General features: G+C 46.5%; 1 protein-coding gene across 1 annotated transcript in view; it reads left to right on the top strand.

The window, feature by feature from the left end:
• The window catches only part of NEB (nebulin), a 97,113-nt gene extending 77,621 nt beyond the window's left edge, over positions 1-19,492 (top strand). The window contains exons 126-148 of the mRNA XM_064435573.1: positions 119-223; positions 637-741; positions 855-959; positions 1,728-1,820; positions 2,834-2,926; positions 4,342-4,434; positions 4,891-4,983; positions 5,974-6,066; positions 6,542-6,634; positions 7,783-7,875; positions 10,696-10,788; positions 11,957-12,049; positions 12,499-12,591; positions 13,024-13,116; positions 13,849-13,941; positions 14,313-14,405; positions 14,689-14,781; positions 15,080-15,187; positions 15,400-15,583; positions 16,108-16,200; positions 17,460-17,612; positions 17,932-18,041; positions 19,291-19,492. Of these exons, the coding sequence (XP_064291643.1) occupies positions 119-223; positions 637-741; positions 855-959; positions 1,728-1,820; positions 2,834-2,926; positions 4,342-4,434; positions 4,891-4,983; positions 5,974-6,066; positions 6,542-6,634; positions 7,783-7,875; positions 10,696-10,788; positions 11,957-12,049; positions 12,499-12,591; positions 13,024-13,116; positions 13,849-13,941; positions 14,313-14,405; positions 14,689-14,781; positions 15,080-15,187; positions 15,400-15,583; positions 16,108-16,200; positions 17,460-17,612; positions 17,932-18,041; positions 19,291-19,464 (2,439 nt within the window). The 3' untranslated portion in view covers positions 19,465-19,492. The remainder of the gene's footprint in view (positions 1-118; positions 224-636; positions 742-854; positions 960-1,727; positions 1,821-2,833; positions 2,927-4,341; positions 4,435-4,890; positions 4,984-5,973; positions 6,067-6,541; positions 6,635-7,782; positions 7,876-10,695; positions 10,789-11,956; positions 12,050-12,498; positions 12,592-13,023; positions 13,117-13,848; positions 13,942-14,312; positions 14,406-14,688; positions 14,782-15,079; positions 15,188-15,399; positions 15,584-16,107; positions 16,201-17,459; positions 17,613-17,931; positions 18,042-19,290) is intronic.
• Positions 19,493-21,809: the final 2,317 nt, after the last annotated feature.

Raw genomic sequence — 21,809 nt, 5'->3', positions numbered from 1 at the left:
TGCCACCCTGACTCTCTGAGCTCCCTAGAAAGGAAAATTCAGATTTTTCTGGGTGAACCCAGTGTGAGCTGTTGTGCAGCGACAACCGAGGCCCCTAAACGTGAGCTTTGCCCGACAGATCAAATACAAACAATTGGCAGAAATGGAGAAAGCCAACTACACCAGTGTTGTTGATACTCCAGAGATTATTCATGCCCAGCAGGTCAAGAACCTTTCCAGCCAGGTATCTTGAGTGCAGCAATTAATCCTGCTCATGTGGGAACTCCAGGAAATACTAATGAAACACCCAAATAACCTTCTCACAGCCTTCAGGAGGCACCAGGGAATAATTCTTTCCAGAGCTCTGGAATTCTACGGCAATAATCAAATTAATTTTACTGCTCTGTCAAGTGACACAATAATTTCTCTTGCTTTGCAAAGCTAATTCTTCTTTAAGCAGATTCTTCTTAATTTCCTACTCCTCAATAACCTGCTGTCTAAAATAAATCTTGCACAGAGGCATAATCTCAGTTTCTGTCAGACAGAGAAGAACTCACATCTCCACAAAGACGGGCACTACTCAACAATCAATAACTTCAGTTTGTTTCTGGCTGCTTTTGTGTTTTCTATTTTAATCCATTTGGGGTTTTCCATCAGAAAAAATACAAGGAGGATGCAGAGAAGAGCATGCCCTACTACGTGCCTGTGGCTGACACACCAGAAATGCAGAGGGTCCGAGAGAATCAGAAGAACTTTAGCATGGTAAGTCCAGAAATAAGTTAAAAAATCTCCCATATTTATCTCATTTTTTGAAGAAAACTGTGAGGGAATTTGTACGGCATAAAGTTAACACTTGCCATTTTCCATTTTCACAGCTTCAGTATCAGTCAGACCTACAGAACAGTAAAGGAAAAGTCACAGTGGTTCAGGACACCCCAGAAATCCTGAGGGTGAAGGAAAACCAGAAGAATTTCAGCTCGGTATGGTCACCTCTGTCTTCACTCCTCAGCCCAAAAAATACACTTTAATGTCTTTAATAACATTACAATTTTTGGGTGCTGCTCCTACAGGTACAGTAGGTTTAGCTGGGCTTTATGAAGTGTTTTCCCTGCTGTTTTTGTGGGATGATTGCCCTCTTTCACAGGCACGGCTGTGATAGAGTCAAACAGTCCCTCCTTAAATGAATATAATTATTGTCCCTTTCCTTTGTGCTGTTCCCCTGCCAGTCCCTCCCTGTCCTGCTGCCCCTCGTGCTCTGTGTGCCTGAGTTGTTGCCCAGTTCCTGTTGCCATCAAGTCTCCTGTGGCATTTTGCCTCCAGCACCATTAACAAAGTTCAAAGGGGAAAATATTTGTATAAATCAAATTAGAGCAAATAATGATCTTCAGTTCTAAAATTAGCCCACAATTGTTTTGATTATGGAATTATGGAATGGGTGGAAGGAACCTAAGGCTCATCTTCTTCCATCCTGCCATGGGCAGGAATTCTTTTCACTAGCCCAGGAATATTCTACTGAAATATATTTGATATTTTGTATAAATTATCTCCTACATAAAAAGCATTAAATATAAAAGATCAGCTCTGTTTTTTCCCCACATGGTGCTCACTTTGGACACCTTCAGAGAGGCAGCGACCAGAGTGGATCCTCTGGGCTTTCAGCTGCTCTGTTGTGTCCAAATTCAGCGTCTGGGAGCAAGAATGTTGTGTTTTGGATGCTTAACCTTGTTGTCTTCATTCTAAATGTTAAGATTTTGTATAAAGAAGACATTGGAACTGGAACCACAATTGAAAAGACCCCAGAGATGCAGAGAGTTAAACGAACCCAGGATAATATCAGCTCGGTACACAAGGATTGGTTTTTAATACTCACTCTACTGCTGCTAATTCAACTTGAAATAATATTTTTTTTTCTTTTTTTCTTTTCTTTACATCTTGCTAACAGTGGTTTGGCAATAACCCACCCAGTCAAGGGTGACTTTCTGGAAGGTTTTGCCCATCCTTGTTACTTTAACAGTAACCTCTCTAATGATTAACATTCTATTTCTTACTCACAACCTATTTCTAAACCATAAAAGATCTTGCTGTCAATTTGATCTCATCCCAGATATAGTTTGGACAGAAAGAAATAAATATTTAGGTGGGATGTGTTGAAACCATCTATTCCAACCCTCAGCTTTAGGATTAGCTGAGTTTTGAGTATCCCACAGGGTGAAGATTCCACAACCTGTTCCAGGGTGGGACCATCTCCCAGGAAAATCTGTTTTACTCTGCTCAGACTGAATTTTCTGGTGGAGAATTTTTTTGTTTGTTTTGTCCTGGCAAACTTGGATGTTATCTAAAAGGTCACAGCCCTCTATTTTACCTATTAATTTTATTTCAAAGCTCCTAAACCTCCTCCATGCCTTTTTTGAATGGTGGTGTCATTTAGTGTCATGCACTAACACTGCAGCCAGTTTGTTCATGCAGAATGTGTTAAAAACGTTAAAAATGCTCTTGTGAAAGGCTTTTTTTGTTGTTAGCAAAGCAGAAATCCAATGGCACTGTCACTGCTGAAACTTGTGTGATGATTCTCACTTTTATTAAATAGGAGGGATTTTTACACATCCCAAATTCTCCTTTGGCTGGTAGAAAGGCTAAATAGTGTCAGGTTTAAAGGAATTTTTCTGGTTTTATAAAACCCTTTCAGTGCCATTCCCAGTGACTCAACAGCTGAATTGCCTTGCCATGGATCCCTTGGGAAGGTGGTGAAGCCCTTCAAACTTCCCCTCCGCACAGATCAGGACAAAGCTCTTTGTGAACCTCTGAAAGCTTTCCTGTAGATCCTTTTCCCTGCCCTAATTCCCATTCCTTGCAGGTGAAGTACAAGGAGAGCATTGGCAAAGGAACTCCCATTCCCGACCTGCCCGAGGTGAAGCGCGTCAAGGAGACCCAGAAGCACATCAGCTCGGTAATTAATGTCCCTGTCCCTGTTCCTGGAATGTCCCTGTTCCTGGAATGTCCCTGTTCCCAGCACATCACCTCGGGATGTCCCTGTACCCAGCACATCAGCTTGAGAATGTCCCTGTTCCCTGGCATGTCCCTGTTCCCAGCACATCACCTCGGGATGTCCCTGTTCCTAGCACATCAGCTCGGGAATGTCCTTGATCCTGGAATGTCCCTGTTCCTGGAATGTCCCTGTTCCCAGCACATCACCTCGGGATGTCCCTGTTCCTAGCACATCAGCTCGGGAATGTCCTTGTTCCTGGAATGTCCCTGTTCCCAGCACATCAGCTCGGGAATGTCCCTGTCCCTGTTCCTGGAATGTCCCTGTTCCCAGCACATCAGCCCAGGAATTCCCTGCTCCCTGCCCTCTCCAGGGTCTTTACCCCTTGGGAAAGCTCCAGCTCTCCCAAATCCCCGTGGCCAGCAGCAGGAAATTGAAATACCTGAGTTTTACAGGAATTATCCCCATCAGTCGCTGCCTGTGTTTCTTCTGTGGCCTTTTCTGAGCACAGAGCTTGGAACAAAAATGACCCAGGTTGTGTGTTGAAGTTTGACTGGGGAAAAAGGATCAGGAAGACAGAATTTGAGGGGAAAAACCCAGTTGGAGCCTTTTTGTATGACAATTATATGGCAGCTCACTTATGGACAACTGAGTTTTTCCAAATAATTCCTCATTTTTTCTAACCTTCACCACAAGTTGTTTTCCCTTGCTGTAATTGATTTATTTGTTTCAATGACACCAAGCAGTGGATTTTTTTTTGTTAGTTTGTTTTGGTACAAGTTTTGTTTTGGTGCAAGGATTTTCCTACTTGCAAGAAGAGCTGTGAGTCAAAATGTGACAATACTCTCGTCAGGTATTCCCACATGGTTTTGGTTATTCCACAAACATCTCCTTTCATGAAAAATACCATTTATAAAAATCAAATAACTACAGGTTAAATTAAACCTCATAACGTGAGTGGTGGCACTCAGTTGTTTTTGTTTCCTAGAGATTTAAGCCAAAGTAAAATAGTGGTGCAAACAAACAGAAGTGAAAATGAAAAAAGCTCACAATGAAGTCTTTGTACACTGAGCAGTTCCAGAAAAGGTCAAGCTGTTTATTAATCCCATAAAGAAATACTGACTGCCTGAAAAGTAATTCTGTCACATTTCCTAAACCAAGAAGAAAAGTAAAATATCCCTCTCAGGGTGGGGTCAGCAGAATATTTGAATTTGTGTCCTTTAAATGAAGACTTGAACGGAAATCGCTCTGAGCTGGTGCTGATAAAGACGCTGAGGGGCGTGAGCTGTGTTTTCATTTGTGTACAACCCCAGTCTGCAGAGGCAGTGAGCAGGTCAGGGATGTCCCCGGGGTGCTCTGACCCTGCTTGTGTCCCACAGGTGTTGTACAAGGAGGAGCTGGGCACAGGCACCCCCACGCCCGTGACCCCAGAGATGGAGCGCGTCAAACGCAACCAGGAGCAGATCAGCTCGGTACTTCCACCCTGCAGGACTTATAACAACGGGCTGTTGTTATAATCCTGTGCTCCTAACACCCTAACCTTGTTCTTCCTCAGGGCTGTAGTCCTGGCTGGGTTTTAACTCATTGATCTTCCACTGTTTGTGCTTTTTGGGGGATTTACACTTTCACGCGCTTTTCTTCTAAGAACAAACCTGCCTGAAAATAATCCTGGCATTTCCTGGGCTAAGCTGGGCAGCAGAACATCCCTGTGGAGCTGTGGTGTTTCTCCCCACGTTTGTTTCACCCTGAGCCTTTATCTCCTCTCTGCAGTGCCCCATTCACAGAATAATCCCCCACAGCCTCTTCCTTAATCCTTGTGCGGTGAATCCCAAGCGATCCTAACTGTAAACACCATCCCATAACGGTGGGATCTGGTGGGTCTGGCCTGTGCTGAGGGGGTTTTGTGGCGCTGCTGTTGTCCCTCACAGGTGTTGTACAAGGAGGGTTTAGGGGCTGGCACTGCCACGCCGGTGACGCCGGAGATGGAGCGGGTCCGACGGAACCAGGAGCACATCAGCTCGGTACTGAGGGACCTCCAACCCCAACCCCAGTCCCTGTAACCCCTCCACGTCATATCCTTGGGTGTGTTGGGAGCAACCCTTCCTTGTCAAACCCCTGAAGCCCTGGCAGGATCCTGAAGTTTGCATTTTCCCCTGGATTTAACTCGTGCCGCTGTTGCAGATGGAAGATTTTAACCTCAGGAATTAAAGCCCTGGAGCAGGGCCTTCCTTTGCTTGCCAAGGAAATATTCCTTGTGGGAATGGTGCTCAGGAGCAGAGCCCACCCTTCCAGCACCTCCTGCCAAAGGGAAATGGGCTGCCAGCCCTTCCTGAGTCACGGGACAGGGAATGGTTTGGGTTGGAAGCACAAGAGCCCTGTCCCTGTCCCTGTCCCTGTCCTGCTGGGGCTCTGCTGTGTCCCCAGGAGCCCAGGTGACATTCCCAGCTCATGGCAGTGAAGGAGCACCAGGAACATCCAGTGGAGATGGGAAAGTGCTGCAGGAGTGAATTCCTGTCTGGAATTCCCCCTCCTGACACATCCACTTGGAAGAACACCGTGCCACCACTTTGTTCTGCAGTTCTGGTTGAATTTGTGACCTTTTGGGGTCACTCTGCCCAAATCCCCCCTGGAATTCAGTCCTGGCAGAGATCCCTGGGACAGGCACAGGCACCTCAGCCTGGCAGCAATCCTGACAGAACATCTGGAGCTGGAGTGGGAAAAGCCTTTGCCAGGGAATTTCCAGGTGCCTTGGAACATTCCAGCAGCTCTGGCCCTGGCTGAGGTGACAGCATCCTCACCTTGTCCTGTTCCTTGAGGGTTTTGTGCTGAGCTTTGACCAAAGCAAGACTATTTTTTTCCCCCACACTTTGCAGTTTCCCAATATTAAATAATTTCTCTTCTCTCTCTTTCCTCCCTGACCTCCATGTCCTCCCCTTTCCTTCCATTTTATTTTTTTAAATTTGTTTTTTTATTTTATTTTATTTTAATTTCCACACTCCTGCTGCCCACAGGTGTTGTACAAGGAGGGGCTGGGGGTTGGCACCCCAGTCCCTGTCACTCCTGAGATGGAGAGGGTCAAACGCAACCAGGAGAATTTTAGCTCGGTATCTTTTTATCATTATAGGAAAAAACTCAGTTTTCTGTAGCTGTTTAACACCTGCAAACTTTAAATCCCCTCAAATTAACTCATTAAAAAATCTCCCTTTTGCTCATTTTTAGCAACGTATTTTATGTACTTGTTTTTAAAAATATTTTTCCTATAATTTAACAGCGGATGTTTCATGTGCATTTCTTTTTTTCCTGAAGTTTAAACTATTTTGCATTTTTAAACCTATTTCTTAAAATAATTTTCTGAATTCCCTTCCTATAATACTTTGTTCTTCTGCTGGAGCCTATCCAGGCAGTTGGATTTGTATTCCTGGCTGAATTTATAATAACTGGTTATAAATTAATAACTGATTTATGCTCCCTAACTGTTCCTGCTTTCTAGTACATCTAGTGGGCACAAAATTCCATTAATTCCCTCCATAAAATGCAGATTTTTTTTTATCTCTTTTTGTCTGCCCCGTTGCCCCACAGGTGTTGTACAAGGAGGAGCTGGGGACAGGAACCCCCACCCCTGTCACCCCCGAGATTGAGAGGGTCAAACGCAATCAAGAACACATTAGCTCGGTAGTTCTGAATTCCAAAAGCCAAAAAAAATCCCTCTTAATTGATTTAAAAATAATCTTAACCAACAAAATAATTGATTGACACAAGCACATCCCATTCCTTGTGTTCTGCCATTTTTTGCTCTGTAATCCCTGATTTATTTTAATTAGACCCATCACTAATGAGTTCAGATTCCTCCTTCCCATCTTTCTCCTGACATATTTTTTATGATCTGCTTTTCCTTTCATTAATCACTTCAATCCATTATTATTTTTTATTTCCCCTGGTTTTGCCATGTATAAAATCCAAATTGTTCCTTGTCTGACCCAAATCCATGGCTGTGATCCCTGAGCCTGCTGGGATGGGGTGGGATGGGAAATCAGCTGGCATGGGTGCCTGCATCCTCCTGCCTTGGCTTTGAGCCTTCTCCTTTGAGTTTGGTGCGTTTTCCTTTGGGTTTGGTGCCTTTTCCTTTGGGTTTGAACATTTTCCTTTGGCTTTGAGCCTTCTCCTTTGGGTTTGAGCCTTCTCCTTTGGGTTTGAGCCTTTTCCTTTAGGTTTGAGCCTTTTCCTTTGGGTTTGGTGCCTTTTCCTTTGGGTTTGAGCCTTTTCCTTTTGGTTTGAGCCATTTCCTTTGGATTTGGTGCCTTTTCCTTTGGATTTGGTGCCTTTTCCTTAGGGTTTGGTGCCTTTTATTTGATTTTGAGCCATTTCCTTTGGGTTTCAGCCTTTTCCTTTGGGTTTGGTGTCTTTTCCTTTAGGAAATGTGGTAGGGAAGCACTGGAAGTGTTCTGGGGGTGTTGGAATGTGTGGAAAGGTGAGGGAAGTGCCACTGAAACCAGGAGAGCACTGGAAAATATATGTATGTAATGCATAATATATTTTTCAAATATATAAAATATATAATTATAGATTGATTATTGCATTTAATATATCATATAACATTATTTATAATATAGCATATAGATTATTATTTACATATAACTATACCCTTTTCCCCAATATCCCACCTAAACCCAATCTTCTTCAGCCTCAGCCACTGCAGAGTTTTAGATGAGTTTTTTATGCCGAGGGTTTTTTACCCCCCAGGAGGTGTCAGAAGCCCCTCTCTGATGCTCTGGGAGTTTTTGGTGCTGCTTTGATTCTGTTTTTTGCCTGTTGCCCCACAGGTGTTGTACAAGGAGGAGCTGGGGACAGGAACCCCCACCCCTGTCACCCCCGAGATTGAGAGGGTCAAACGCAATCAAGAACACATTAGCTCGGTAGTTTTCAATTCCAAAACCAAAAAAAAATCCCTCCTAATAAATTTAAAAATAATCTTAACCAACAAAATAATTGATTGACACAAGCACATCCCATTCCTTGTGTTCTGCCATTTTTTCCTCTGTAATCCCTGATTTATTTTAATTAGACCCATCATTAATGAGTTTAAATTCCTTCTTCCCATTTTTCTCCTGCCATATTTTTTATGATCTGCTTTTCCTTTCATTAATCACTTCAATCCATTATTATTTTTTATTTCCCCTGGTTTTGCCATGTATAAAATCCAAATTGTTCCTTGTCTGACCCAAATCCATGGCTGTGATCCCTGAGCCTGCTGGGATGGGAAATCATCTGGGATGGGTGGCTGCATCCTCCTGCCTTGGCTTTGAGCCTTTAATTTTGGATTTGAGCCTTTTCCTTTTCGTTTGAGCCTTTTCCTTTGGGTTTGGTGCCTTTTCCTTTGGCTTTGAGCCTTCTCCTTTGGGTTTGGTGCCTTTTCCTTTGGGTTTCAGCCTTTTTTCCTTTGGATTTTAGCTTTTTCCTTTGGGTTTGGTGCCTTTTCCTTTAGATTTGGTGCCTTTTCCTTTGGGTTTGAGCCTTTTGTTTGGGTTTGGTGCCTTTTCCTTTGGGTTTCAGCCTTTTCCTTTGGGTTTGAGCCTTTTGTTTGGGTTTGGTGCCTTTTCCTTTGGGCGTGATGCCTTTTCCTTTAGGAAATGTGGTAGGGAAGCACTGGAAGTGTTCTGGGGGTGTTGGAATGTGTGGAAAGGTGAGGGAAGTGCCACTGAAACCCGGAGAGCACTAGAAACTATATGTAGGTAATACATAATATATTTTAAAAACTACATAAAATATATAATTATATATGAATTGATTAATATGCATTTATATATTATATATAAGTATTCATAATATAGTATATAGAATATTATTTTTATATAATTATACCCTTTTCCCCAATATCCCACCTAAACCCAATCTTCTTCAGCCTCAGCCACTGCAGAGTTTTAGATGAGTTTTTTATCCCAAGGGATTTTTTCCCCCAGGAGGTGTCAGAAGCCCCTCTCTGATGCTCTGGGAGTTTTTGGTGCTGCTTTGATTCTGTTTTTTGCCTGTTGCCCCACAGGTGTTGTACAAGGAGGAGCTGGGGACAGGAACCCCCACCCCTGTCACCCCCGAGATTGAGAGGGTCAAACGCAATCAAGAACACATTAGCTCGGTAGTTCTGAATTCCAAAAGCCAAAAAAAAATCCCTCCTAATAGATTTAAAAATAATCTTAACCAACAAAATAATTGATTGACACAAGCACATCCCATTCCTTGTGTTCTGCCATTTTTTGCTCTGTAATCCCTGATTTATTTTAATTAGACCCATCACTAATGAGTTCAGATTCCTCCTTCCCATCTTTCTCCTGCCATATTTTTTATGATTTGCTTTTCCTTTCATTAGTCACTTCAAAAAATTATTTTTGATTTCCCCTGGTTTTCCCATGTATAAAATCCAAACTGTTCCTTGCCTGACCCAAATCCGTGGCTGTGATCCCTGAGCCTGCTGGGATGGGGTGGGATGGGAAATCAGCTGGGATGGGTGCCTGCATCCTCCTGCCTTGGCTTTGAGCCTTTAACTGTGGGTTTGGTGCGTTTTCCTTTGGGTTTGGTGCCTTTTCCTTTGAGTTTGAGCATTTCTTTTGGGTTAGAGCCTTTTGTTTGCGTTTGGTGCCTTTTCCTTTGAATTTTAGCTTTTTCCTTTAGATTTGGTGCCTTTTCCTTTGGGTTTGAGCCTTTTCCTCTGGGTTTGGTGCCTTTTACTTTAGGAAATGTGGTAGGGAAGCATTGGAAGTGTTCTGGGGGTGTTGGGATTTGTGGAAAGGTGAGGGAAGTGCCACTGAAACCAGGAGAGCACTAGAAATTATATGTATGTAATGCATAATATATAAATATATCTATCTAGTATAAAAATGTATATGAATTGATCAAAATATATTTATATATTATACAGAATAATTTATAATATATACTATATTATATTATTTCTATATAATTATATCTTTTTCCCAATATCCCACCCTCCTTCAGCCTCAGTCACTGCAGAGTTTTACATGAGTTTTTTTTATCCCAAGGGTTTTTTACCCTCAGGAGGTAAAAAACCTCTGATGCTCTGGGAGGTTTTGGTGCTGCTTTGATTCTGTTTTTTGCCCGTTGCCCCACAGGTGTTGTACAAGGAGGAGCTGGGGACAGGAACCCCCACCCCTGTCACCCCCGAGATTGAGAGGGTCAAACGCAATCAAGAACACATTAGCTCGGTAGATTTGAACTCCAAAAGTCAATAAAATCCCTCTTAATCGATTTTAAAAGTCTTTATAACCAACAAAACGATATTCTTGTTTCCTTATAATTGACTTACCCCAAAAATAATATCCTGGTCCCTCTCAGAATTCTTTTTTCCTTCATAATTATTACTTACATTGTTCTTATTCCCTTGATTTTTAATTACATCATTTTAGTAATTGAATCTCACCTTTTGGAGTGTGATTGCCCTTTTTTTAACTCTTAAAAACCCACCCTGTTTTCCTTATTTAATCCCCCCTTCAGTTTTGTTCCATGGAGTGAATTTTCTTGATTTTACCCTGGAGAACTAAGCGGTGCCTGGGCGGGCTGGGCTGGGCTGGGAGAGGATCCAGAGCTGCTTTATTTGGGATTTTTGGTGCTTTCACAGCTTTTTCTGCCCGGTTTTGCGTCCAGGCGTGAGCAGCTCCTGTCCGGAGCAGGATTCCATGTTTTCTGCCTGGCATCCCGGATTTCTGAGCCGCTGTTCTCCGCAGGTTCTGTACCGGGAGGAGCTGGGCACAGGCACTCCCATCCCGGTCACTCCCGAGCTGGAGCGGGTCAGGCGCAACCAGGAGCACCTGAGCTCGGTACCGTGCCTGCAGCAGCTCCCTAACCTCCCTAAAAACACAGCTCCTCTCCTCCTGCTGCCGCTTAATCGACTCACAAACACATCCCCACAAACACATCCTCGTAAACAATCCCCACAAACACCACAAACACATCCTCACTTCCTCACAAACACATCCCCACAAACACATCCCCACAAACACATCCTCGTAAACACATCCCCACAAACACCACAAACAGCACAAACACATCCCCACAAACTCCACAAACACATCCTCAGAAACACATCCCCACAAACACATCCTCACAAACACCACAAAAACATCCTCACAAACATATCCCCATAAAAACAACCCCACAAACACCACAAAAACATCCCCAAACACATCCCCACAAACACCACAAACACATCCCCACAAACACCACAAACAAACACATCCTCACAAACACCACAAACATATCCACATAAACACCACAAAACACATCCCCACAAACACATCCCCACAAACACATCCTCATAAACAATCCCCACAAACACATCCCCAGAAACTCCACAAACACCACAAACACATCGCCACAAACACCACAAACACATCCCCATACACACATCCTCATAAATACATCCCCACAACAAATCCCCACAAACAAATCCCCACAAACAATCCTCACAAACACCACAAACACATCCCCACAAACACCACAAACACATCCCCACAAACACATCCTCACAAACACATCCTCACAAACACATCCCCACAAACACATCCCCACAAACACCACAACCCCATCCTCACAAACACATCCCCACAAACGCAACCCCACAAACACATCCTCACAACCCCATCCTCACAAACACATCCCCACAGTCAATCCTCTCTTCCTCACTGTTACTGACCCCCCACTTCTTCACTGATGGAATTATTCACAAACATTTGCGTTGTTTGGAGTTGTTTACAGATATTTACATTATCCTTAACGTCTTTAACCGTTTTGTTCCCTGTTCCATCTTCCTTTCCATGTGTGGTTTTTTTATATATCTAAAATTCTTCGTGCATTGTTTTAACCCTGGCAGGGGAGGGAGGGTGTGACTCCTCAGGAGGCTGCAGTGGGGGTTTGAAAGCTCCGGATCCGCAGGAAGATTTGGGTTTACTGAGTGCTGATGGCTTTGGATGGTTTCTTGTTGTGCAGGTGTTGTACAAAGAGAGCGTGGGGACAGGGACCCCCACTCCTGTCACCCCCGAGATGGAGAGGGTCAAACGCAACCAGGAGATTTGCAGCTCGGTACTTTGCCAAGAGCAAAACTTCCCTTTAACTCTTTAAACCCGGAGCTGAAACCTTTTAACTCTTTCCAAGCCCTTTTTAACCGTTTGGAGAAGGATTTGTCCCAAAATAACGCAGGGCTCGCTCCTCACTCGTGGCTTTCTCCGGTTGAAATGTTAACTCCGGTCAGTTATCTTGGTTTTAAGAGTGATTTTAATGTCGTGTTCTAATCCTAAACCCTCTCAAACTCCTCTCCTTTTCTCTGCAGTGCTGCCGTTTCTTTAATTGGGTTTTCTGGGTTTTCTGCCGTGCTCAGCCCCTCCGGGGGGGTTTGCGCCCCTCGGTGCAGTACTTACCCCATTTATCCCCCCCTCTACTAAATCAGTGCCAGGAGCTGCTTTAAACCCTCCTAAATGCGAGGGGGAGGGAGGCGTGGGGAGGGCTGGCACCGAGTGTCCTCTGTCCCGCAGGTGCTGTACAAGGAGAACATAGGCAAAGCCACCCCCACGCCCGTCACCCCCGAGATGGAGCGAGTCAAGCGCAACCAGGAGATCATCAGCTCGGTACTTGCACAGGAAAAGGCCCTAAAAAACCCGAGTGGAGTGTTTAACCCGGCTGCAGCCCCAGCAGCCTGTGCTTATTAACCCCTGAAATGCCTCCACAAACCGCACCGGCTTCTCCTTAACGCTGCCCCAGCCAGGGTTTTACTAGGAAAAAAAGAAAAAAAAAAATCCCTTTTTTTTGGGATGGATGGTGTTGTCCTGATTGAATTTTTTTAACCTTTCTCACTCCCTCTGTGCTTTGCCGCCGGTGATTCCAGTCAGGGATTCCCGCATCCCAAATTAATTAATGGCAAAGCTCCAGCTCCTCCTCCAGTGCCCCAGCCCCAACTCAGTGGGACGGCTCCAAAGCTCTTTGTTCTGCTTTTTGGGGTTTTTTTCCTTGTTTTTCTTTTCCTTTTCAGTGACATTTGGGTACTCCCTTGCATCCTGTAGGTTTTGTACAAGGAAAATGTGGGGAAGGTGACCCCGACCCCCATCACCCCCGAGATGGAGAGAGTCAAACGCAATCAAGAGATCATTAGCTCGGTACCTTCCCAGACATTTCTGGTTTCCTTTCTGCTTCGACTTAATCAAGTAACAGCCTAACTCCCACTCAGAGCTGGTTTTCATTTAAAAACAGATGCATTTCTTTTTTTCTGCACATTAATTGCTCCTTCTAAACCCAAATTACTTCAGTGTTAACGGTGTGATCCAGAATTTTAGGTCTTTTTCACAACTTGGTTTGTGAATTCGTGGGTTCTATCCAGACCATCTCAGGAGTTCAGATCCCTTGGTGGGGCTCAGGGAATGTTTGTGTTGGAAGGGACACAGAGCTCATTTCATTCCCTTGCTAGCCCAGGTTTTCCAGGGATATTCAGGCTTCTCTCTGTGTTCAGTGTTTCACCTTTCATTGGATTTTCAGGTGGATTTGACTTTAGGGAAAAACACCCATCCCTGACATCATTATTAGGGCAGTGTGGCAACAAAACTTCCACCTCCCTCCCAAAAGATCAGGAATTACTTCAAATATAGATTTTTAAAAAATCAGATAAAGCATTTCTTACTCAGCTTTTTAGAGCCAGAGGCACTTCCTGAGCCTCTGGAGCCACCTGGATAGAGCCCTTAACCCCAAATAATCCCAGTTCTCCCTCCCTGTTCCTCACCCCTCCGGGCAGCACTAAACGTTTGAGGTTTTGAAATCCGTAACAAAGTAATGGTTTGTGTTAAACCCCGGTTTTTGGGGCTGTCTGAGAGCCTGGCTCGCTGTCTGTCCCGCAGGTGTTGTACAAAGAGAACGTGGGGCAGGCGACCCCCACCCCCGTCACCCCCGAGATGGAGCGAGTCAAACGCAACCAGGAGCAGATTAGCTCGGTATTCCTGCAGGAAAAGCTTCCCAGAGCTCCCCGTGCAGTGCTTAACACCAGAGGAGGGCAAAGAGCTCTTCTGAGTAACCTCACTCTGCCTGGTTTTATTTAACCCTCTAATTTTTTATTTCAAAAGTCACCTCTTAAGTGCTGTAATTCTAAAGGATCTTTTTGTCGTTTAACTTGTTAATATGATTTTTGCTGACTTTTTTCCCCCTTTCCTAATTTTAAAGGATTTTTTTGTCATTTAACTTGTTAATACAATTTTTCCTTAATCTTTATTTATTTTTTTTTCCTAACGGCTGGTGTTGAGTGTAAAGCCAGTAACACACCGGGTGTGAGTTCTGCCCTGTGACTGAGTTCCTCTGTGGTCTGTAGGTTGCATACAGGGAAGGTTTAGGGAAGGCCACTCCCAGCCCGGTCACTCCGGAGATGGAGAGAGTCAAGCGGAACCAAGAACAAATCAGCTCGGTACTGCAAGCACAGCCAAGCACCTTGTGTCCAAAATAACCATCCTCAGCCAAACTCCACCTAATTCAGCCTTATTTTCCCAGTTTTACTGATTTTTGCCTGTTTTCCCTTTGATCTTTTAATTATTTTTTTATCTTTTGCCAATAACGTTTCAGCTGCTTTGTTTCCCGAGATCTTTTCCACTCTGCAGGGCTGAGTTTGCTTGAACCTTAACCCCAGTGCCAGGAAAAGCTGGAATGAAAGCTGGAATTCTTCCAGCCCGAGCTGTGTTTGTGCCCTGCAGGTGCTGTACAAGGAGCACATGGCCAAGGGAACCCCGACCCCGCTGACCCCGGAGATGGAGAGAGCCAAACGCAACCAGGAGAACATCAGCTCGGTGGGTGCAGCAGGAAAGGAGCACTTCACCCTGAAATCCTCACTCAGGAGGGGTTCAGAAGGATACAGAATTCCTTAAAGCTTTCTGGTGCAATCAAGTATTTCTGCCATGAGCTGGGTTCTCTTGGGGAGTTTTTAAACAGTTAAATTTCAAATTACTGCCGCAATACTCTGTGACGTATAAAATTGCGGTTCTTCGGTAAGAGTCACTTATAAAAAATGTATAAAAATCTGGGACTGGCCTTCTTTGGCAGCCTGGTGCTCCAGGGGTAACTCCCGTGCTCCTCCTCCCCTGGCAGGTCCTTTACTCTGACAGTTTCCGCAAGCAAGTCCAAGGAAAAGCCGCCTACGTCCTGGACACGCCGGAGATGCGGCGCGTGCGGGAGACCCAGAAACACATCTCCACTGTAAGAGCACTTCCAGAGGTGTCCTTCCCCTGGGAAGGGCGTTCAGTGTAAAAACAACCCTGCCTGGCAGCAAGGACGACGTGTCCTACCAGGTTTGGGTACCCAAGGCTTTAATGCTAAAGCAAGTCTGGGATTAGGATTGGGAAAGCCAAAGTTCAGGAGGTGGAAATGCCCCTGTGGGAAGCAGGAATCACAGTCCTTTGGAATTGCAGGTGAAGTACCACGAGGACTTTGAGAAGAGCAAAGGGAGCTTCACGCCCGTGGTGACCGACCCCATCACGGAGCGCGTGAAGAAGAACATGCAGGACTTCAGTGACATCAGCTACAGGGGCATCCAGAGGAGGGTGGTGGAGATGGAGCGGAAACGCGTGGACCAGGACCAGGAGAACCTCACAGGTCAGGAGACTGGGCACATCTGCTGCAGGAGGGGTTTAATTTAAGCTCAGCCACAGCAATTCCAATTCATCATCACCTGGAGATTTCTTGTCCAAGTCCTTTTTGGAAATATTCTTTCCCAACAGCTGTAAATGATCTGTGACCTGCTGTCCCCACCTGGATAATGTCACACTGCATTTATGGTTCTTCTATTTTGAACTCCATCTCTATCCATTAGAGAAATGCTTTGCTGTTGATTGATTGTAAAAAAGCCAAACTTGTTGTACAGAATTGAGAAGCACTGATTTATAAAATAAGGGTGATTTTTCAAAGAATTCCAGACTGGTTTGGGGTGCAGGGACATTAAAGTTCATCCAGTCCCACCCTGCCATGAGCAGGACACCTTCCACTATCCCAGGGTGCTCCAAGCCCCATCCAGCCTGGTCTTGGCCACCGCCAGGGCTGGGGAAGGCACAGCTCCTGTCCTGCTGTCCTGCCAGGCTGTGCTGCTCGGCCTCTCCTCAGGAATTTCCTTTTTCCTGCAGGGCTCCGGGTGTGGAGAACCAACCCCGGCTCCGTCTTCGACTACGACCCTGCCGAGGACAACATCCAGTCCCGCAGCCTGCACATGATCTCAGGTGTGTCCCACAGGAAAAATGGGATTTGAACTCCTGCAGGGGTGGGGTCTGGTGCCAAACAGAGCTGAGAGACCCCAAGGGACACAGGGGACAGAGGAGAATTTGGCTGTAGCTGCTCCTCACCAGCGTAACTAATGGTCAAAAAATACATCATTAATCTTCCTATCATAAAAGGATCCAACAGAGGCAGGAGGAGGATTGTTTGTATGATCCACAGCTGCCATGATACAACCTGTGCTTCCCTTTGGAATTACTGAACAGGCTGCTCTCAGTGACCTTTTTTTTAGCTCCTGTCTAAGAAAAATACCAGGATGGTAGAAAATCATGGGGATGGCCCAGTACTGTGTCAGGAAGAAAATCACAGGATAATTAGAATAAAAATTTTGTAAGCAATGAGGACTAAGGGGAAGGAGGCTGGAGAAAGGATAAAACACTGTGAATATTGAAGAGCAGAATTTCAGCATGGAATATTCAAAAAAGCACTGGGAAATCCCACTATGGAACTATAAAACTACACTGGGATCGTGGAAAAGTTGAACTTTGCAGGGCTGGGTTTTATGAGGTGTGAGCTCTAGGGTTGGTAACTCTGAGAGCCTGGGGATTGGTGACTCTAAGCCCTGGAGTTGGTGGCTCTGAACCCAAGAGTTGGTAGCTCTGAGAGCTCCAGGAGTGGTGACTCTGAGCCCTGGGATTGGTGGCTCTGAGCATCCCAGGATGGTGACTCTGAGAGTCCAGGGGTGATGGCTCCAAGAGTCCCAGGAGTGGTGACTGAGAGCCCCAGGGTGGTGGCTCTGAGAGGCCCAGGGCTGGTGGCTCTGAGCCCTGGGGTTGGTGGCTCCAAGAGTCCAGGGATGGTGGCTCCAAGAGTCCCAGGAGTGGTGACTGAGAGCCCCAGGGTGGTGGCTCTGAGAGGCCCAGGGCTGGTGACTCTGAGCTCTGGAGTTGGTGACTCTGAGCCCTGGGGTTGGTGGCTTTGAGCACCCCAGGGATGGTGGCTCTGAGAGCCCCAGGGGTGGTGACTGCAAGAGTCCCTGGAGTGGTGACTGAGAGACCCAGGGATGGCGGCTCTGAGCCCTGGGGTTGGTGGCTCTGATACCCAGGAATGGTGGCTCTGAGCCCTGGGGTTGGTGGCTCCGAGAGCCCTGGGGTTGGTGGCTCTGAGAGTCCCATGGGTGGTGACTCTGAGCCCTGGGGTTGGTGGCTCTGAGCCCCAGGCTGGTGGCTCCGAGCCCCGGGGCTGACAGTCCTGCTGCCCCCAGTCCAGGCGCAGCGCCGCAGCCGCGAGCACTCGCGCTCCGCCAGCGCCCTGAGCATCAGCGGCGCGGCCGACGAGAAATCCGAGCCCTCGGAGGGCACCGACCAGCGCCTGTCCTACTACAGCAACGGGGGCTTCTTCACCACCACGGCCACAGGTACAGCACACCCACGGGGACAGACGGGCTGCCCGTGGGAGAGTGTGCAGCAATCCCACCACCAGGGAAAAACCCACCTCCAAAATGTTGAGTTGTGCACAAGCAACAGCTGTAAATGTGCATTTTTAACTGATTTTGTCCTGTCCCAGTGGCCTGTCCCTGATCTTTATACCAACCAGCTCCATCACAATCCCATAATAACCCCACACAATGATCTTTATCCCAACCAGCTCCATCACAATCCCATAATAACCCCACACAATGACCTTTATCTGAACCAGCTCCATCACAATCCCATAATCCCCACCCTCTCTTGCAGTGGGCTACAAGCAGGTCAAGACCATTGAGTTGCCACAGCAACGCTCGTCCTCAGTGGCCACCCAGCAAACCACGGTGTCCTCGGTGCCTTCCCACCCCTCCACTGCTGGGGTGAGTGACCCTGGGGGACCTGGAGGGGGCACAGCCACTCATTAATAATTAACTAACACTAATTAATAGAGTTACTCCAAGCCTGAGTTTGTGACATTCCAATCTGTGCGGTTGAACCTCTGGATGAAACCAGGCGTGACAGGGACTTAAGTGGGACAGAGCCTTCCCTGTGCCTGGAAACTTGGAATTAGCTCCTGAAACTTGGAATTAGCACCTGGAAACCTGGAATGAGCATTTGGAACCCTGGAATTAGCAGCTGGAAACCTGGAATGAGCTCTTCTTCCTACTCAGCCCTTGAAAACTGAGGAGTGGGAGGAAGTGCTCATTCAGAGATTGCCTCTGGAGTAAAGGACAGTGGGAATGTGCCTCCAAAAACTGCTGGGAGGCAACAACTTCAGAGTGACACTTGGCCTTGCTCAGGCTCAGTGACACCAGCACAGCCCGGGGCTGTGGCACTCGGGCACCCAAGGGGCTCAGGGAGGGAGAAGAATCCACAGCCAGATTTGAAGGAGCAGCCAGACCCTGCCGTGGCACCAATCCCAGCCCCTGGGCTTTGAACATGTCCCTTTTGTCCCCTCTATGGCTGCTGTGGTTTGTCCATGTCCCTTTTTGTCCCTGAAGACATTGTATCCCCTGTAAGGCTCTGACCATATCCTTTCTATCCCTTCTGGAGAGGGTTGGGGCCATGTCAGGGTGTGACCATGTCCCTTCTTTCCCCTGTAAGGGTTTGCCCACATCCCTTCTGTCCTGTGTCACTGCAGTTGTTCCAGGCCATGTCAGGGTGTGACTACATCCCTTCTGTCCCATGTCAGGGTGTCACCATGTCCCGTTTTGTCCCATGGCCCTGCAGAAGAGATTACGAGCCATGTCAGGGTTTGACCGTGTCTCTTCTGTCCCTTGTGTCCCTTCAGAAGAAGTTCTGAGCCATGTCAGGGTGTGACTACATCTCTTCTGTCCCATGTCAGGGTATCACCATGTCCCTTTTTGTCCCATGGCCCTGCAGAAGTTCCAAGCCATGTCAGGATGTCACCATGTCCCTTGTGTCCCTGCAGAAGACATTCCAGGCCATGTCAGGGTTTGACCGTGTCCCTTCTGTCCCTTGTGTCCCTTCAGAAGAGGTTCTGAGCCCTGTCAGGGTGTGACCCTGTCCCTTCTGTCCATGCAGAAGATGTTCCAGGCCATGTCAGGGTGTCCCCATGTCCCCTGTGTCCCCTGTAAGGCTGTGACCGTGTCCCTTGTGTCCCTGCAGAAGACGTTCCGGGCCATGTACGACTACACGGCGGCGGACGCGGACGAGGTGTCCTTCAAGGACGGGGACACCATTGTCAACGTGCAGGCCATCGACGAGGGCTGGATGTACGGCACCGTGCAGAGAACCGGCAAGACCGGCATGCTGCCCGCCAACTACGTGGAGGCCGTGTGAGCTGGGACAGCTCCCGGGGGCTGGGACAGCTCCCTGGGGGTGGGACAGCTCCCCGGGGATGGGACACCTGCCCCGGGGATGGGACACCTGCCCCGGGGATGGGACACCTGCCCCAGGCCATCCTGGCCCCCTCAGCCACCAGAGAAATAACTGCAGAGCAAAACACAGCTGGAATATTTCACACATTTGCAAAGGTACCTCTAAGCAGATCCCGCCTTTCTCCCAATGCCAAACACTCCCAATTGTTGTCTGGAATGTCAAACGTTTCATCACAGACACTACCCATCATCTCCAAAATTCCATTGCCAAAGACTAACACACACATTATAGGATTCATTCTCCCACAAAGAGAATTTTTCTGGGCTGTTCTAAAATGTTTCAATCCCTTAGTTTCCTTTCCCATTTAAGCTTTGTATTTCAACCCAGTTTATTTGGGGAGGGAAAAGCAACCACCCCTCTCCTGCTTGCTGAGCTCTCATGAATGTGTTCTCCTGCAACTGTTCTGGGGGCAAAAGCTGTGATTTCTTGTAAATTAGTGATGAATAAAGCTGAGGTTTCTGCAGTATGGCTGGATGCTGTGGTGCTGGAGAAGGGAGTTCACCCCACAAACTGTACTGAGGGAGGACCCAGAGCTGGGGTTATTCCACACCTGAACATCAGTGTTTGCTTCATCCACTGCAGCACCTGGAGCAGCCACTCCCCAGGGAAGCAGGGAATAAAAATCCCTGGCTCTTGTGTCTCCCACAGACTAAATCCAAGTTAATAGTAGGGGTTGTAGCATCAGCCCTGAGGAATTCAGAGTGCAGAGGGAATTCCCAGCAGAGGCAGCATGGGAGGGAAATGTCCTTCCCCAAGGCAGGGTCCAGGACTGGCAGCACTGGGAGTTGGGATCAAAAGCCTTTCCATGGGTCAGGAACATCCTTACCTGCCCCAGGGCATGGGATGGAAAGCTGAACTCTCCTAAGGAGGCTGATCTGGAGCCAAAACCACTGCTCAGAAAAGCAAGAAAAGCCACAGAGCTTGCCCGTGTAGCTCCAGGCTGTTTGTCCTGTCCCTTTTCTCCATGAGACACACAGGGCAAAAAATACTCAGAGTTTTGCAGACCAGATCCCACCCTGTCCTCGAGGACCTGCTCCTGCCTTACACCAGCACTGGTGACATTCCAAAGTCCCTCCCAGCCTTGGGAATCCAAATCTGGGGGAAGCTGCAGAGAGAAAAAGCCCCAAGCCACCAAACCACAAGGCCACGACCAAGTCTGGGAACTATCAGCTCTTTATTTGCCCATGTAAAAGTTGGAAAAGCACCTGCAGCAGTTCCTTTCAATAAACACCCATCTGGATAGCTACAGTACAATATATACAGATCAGAATTCCAGAGGGAAAACCCGGGAATTCTGGCTGAAGGTCTCCAAGAAGCAGCAATGCAGTCCATGCAATTAAAACTCCATAAATTATTACCCAACATCTGCTGTGAGTCTGTACACAATATACAAAGAGCTCTTGTCCAATCCATCATTTCCTCACGGAAAAAAAAGTCTTCCCACACGGAGAACTGCTGCCAGCAAAGGCCATGGGGCAAAGCCTGGGGGGCTCTGCAGAGTCTCTCTCCCGGACAAGAACATTTCCTCTGAGCTTGAGTCGTACAAAAATACATGGAAAAATAGATCCAGTACAAATCCCAGGCTCCTGCTGGAAGGGATGAAGGCAGCTGACCTCCCACGTGCTGCCAGAGCTGGGCAGGAGGGGCACAGCTGGCAGCTCTCAGCAGGAGTTTGCAGCACTAAGAACACTTTGGGGTTGAAAAAATAATTTAATTACTCTGTTGGTTTGGTTTTTCACAGTCTCTGCTATTGCACAGCTTGGTCAGGTTTTTCTTTCACGGCCCGAAAGAAAGATGCATAGCAATCCCATAGGAACACCTCTGCCAGGGAGGAAACAGTCCCACAGATTTGGGAGTGGGGGGAACCAGCGAAAAATAAAGGAGAGAAAAAAAAAAAGGAGAAAATAGAAAAAAAAAAAAAGGGGGGGGGGAAGGCAAGAAAAAAGGCAAAGTGAAAAGAAGGAAAAAAAAAGAAAAAAGGAAGAGGAGGAAAAAAGGAAAATAAAAAAAAAGAACAGAAAAAAAAGAAAAAAGGAAAAGGGAAAAAAGGGAAAAATGGGAAAAGGAAAAAAAAGGGAAAAAAGGGAAAAGTAAAGGAAAAACAAAACAAGGAAAAACAAAAAGAAAAACAAAACAAGGAAACAAGGAAAAACAAAATAAGGAAAAAAAAGAAAAAAAGAAAAAAAAGGAAAAAAAAAGGAAAAAAAAAAGGAAAAAAAAAGGAAAAAAAAGGAAAAAAAAGGAAA

This window comes from Passer domesticus, chromosome 10 (genome assembly GCF_036417665.1).
Source record: "Passer domesticus isolate bPasDom1 chromosome 10, bPasDom1.hap1, whole genome shotgun sequence".
Lineage (NCBI taxonomy): Eukaryota > Metazoa > Chordata > Aves > Passeriformes > Passeridae > Passer > Passer domesticus.
The sequence above is the reverse complement of the archived record's forward strand: the minus strand, read 5'-3'. Positions and strand labels throughout refer to the sequence as shown.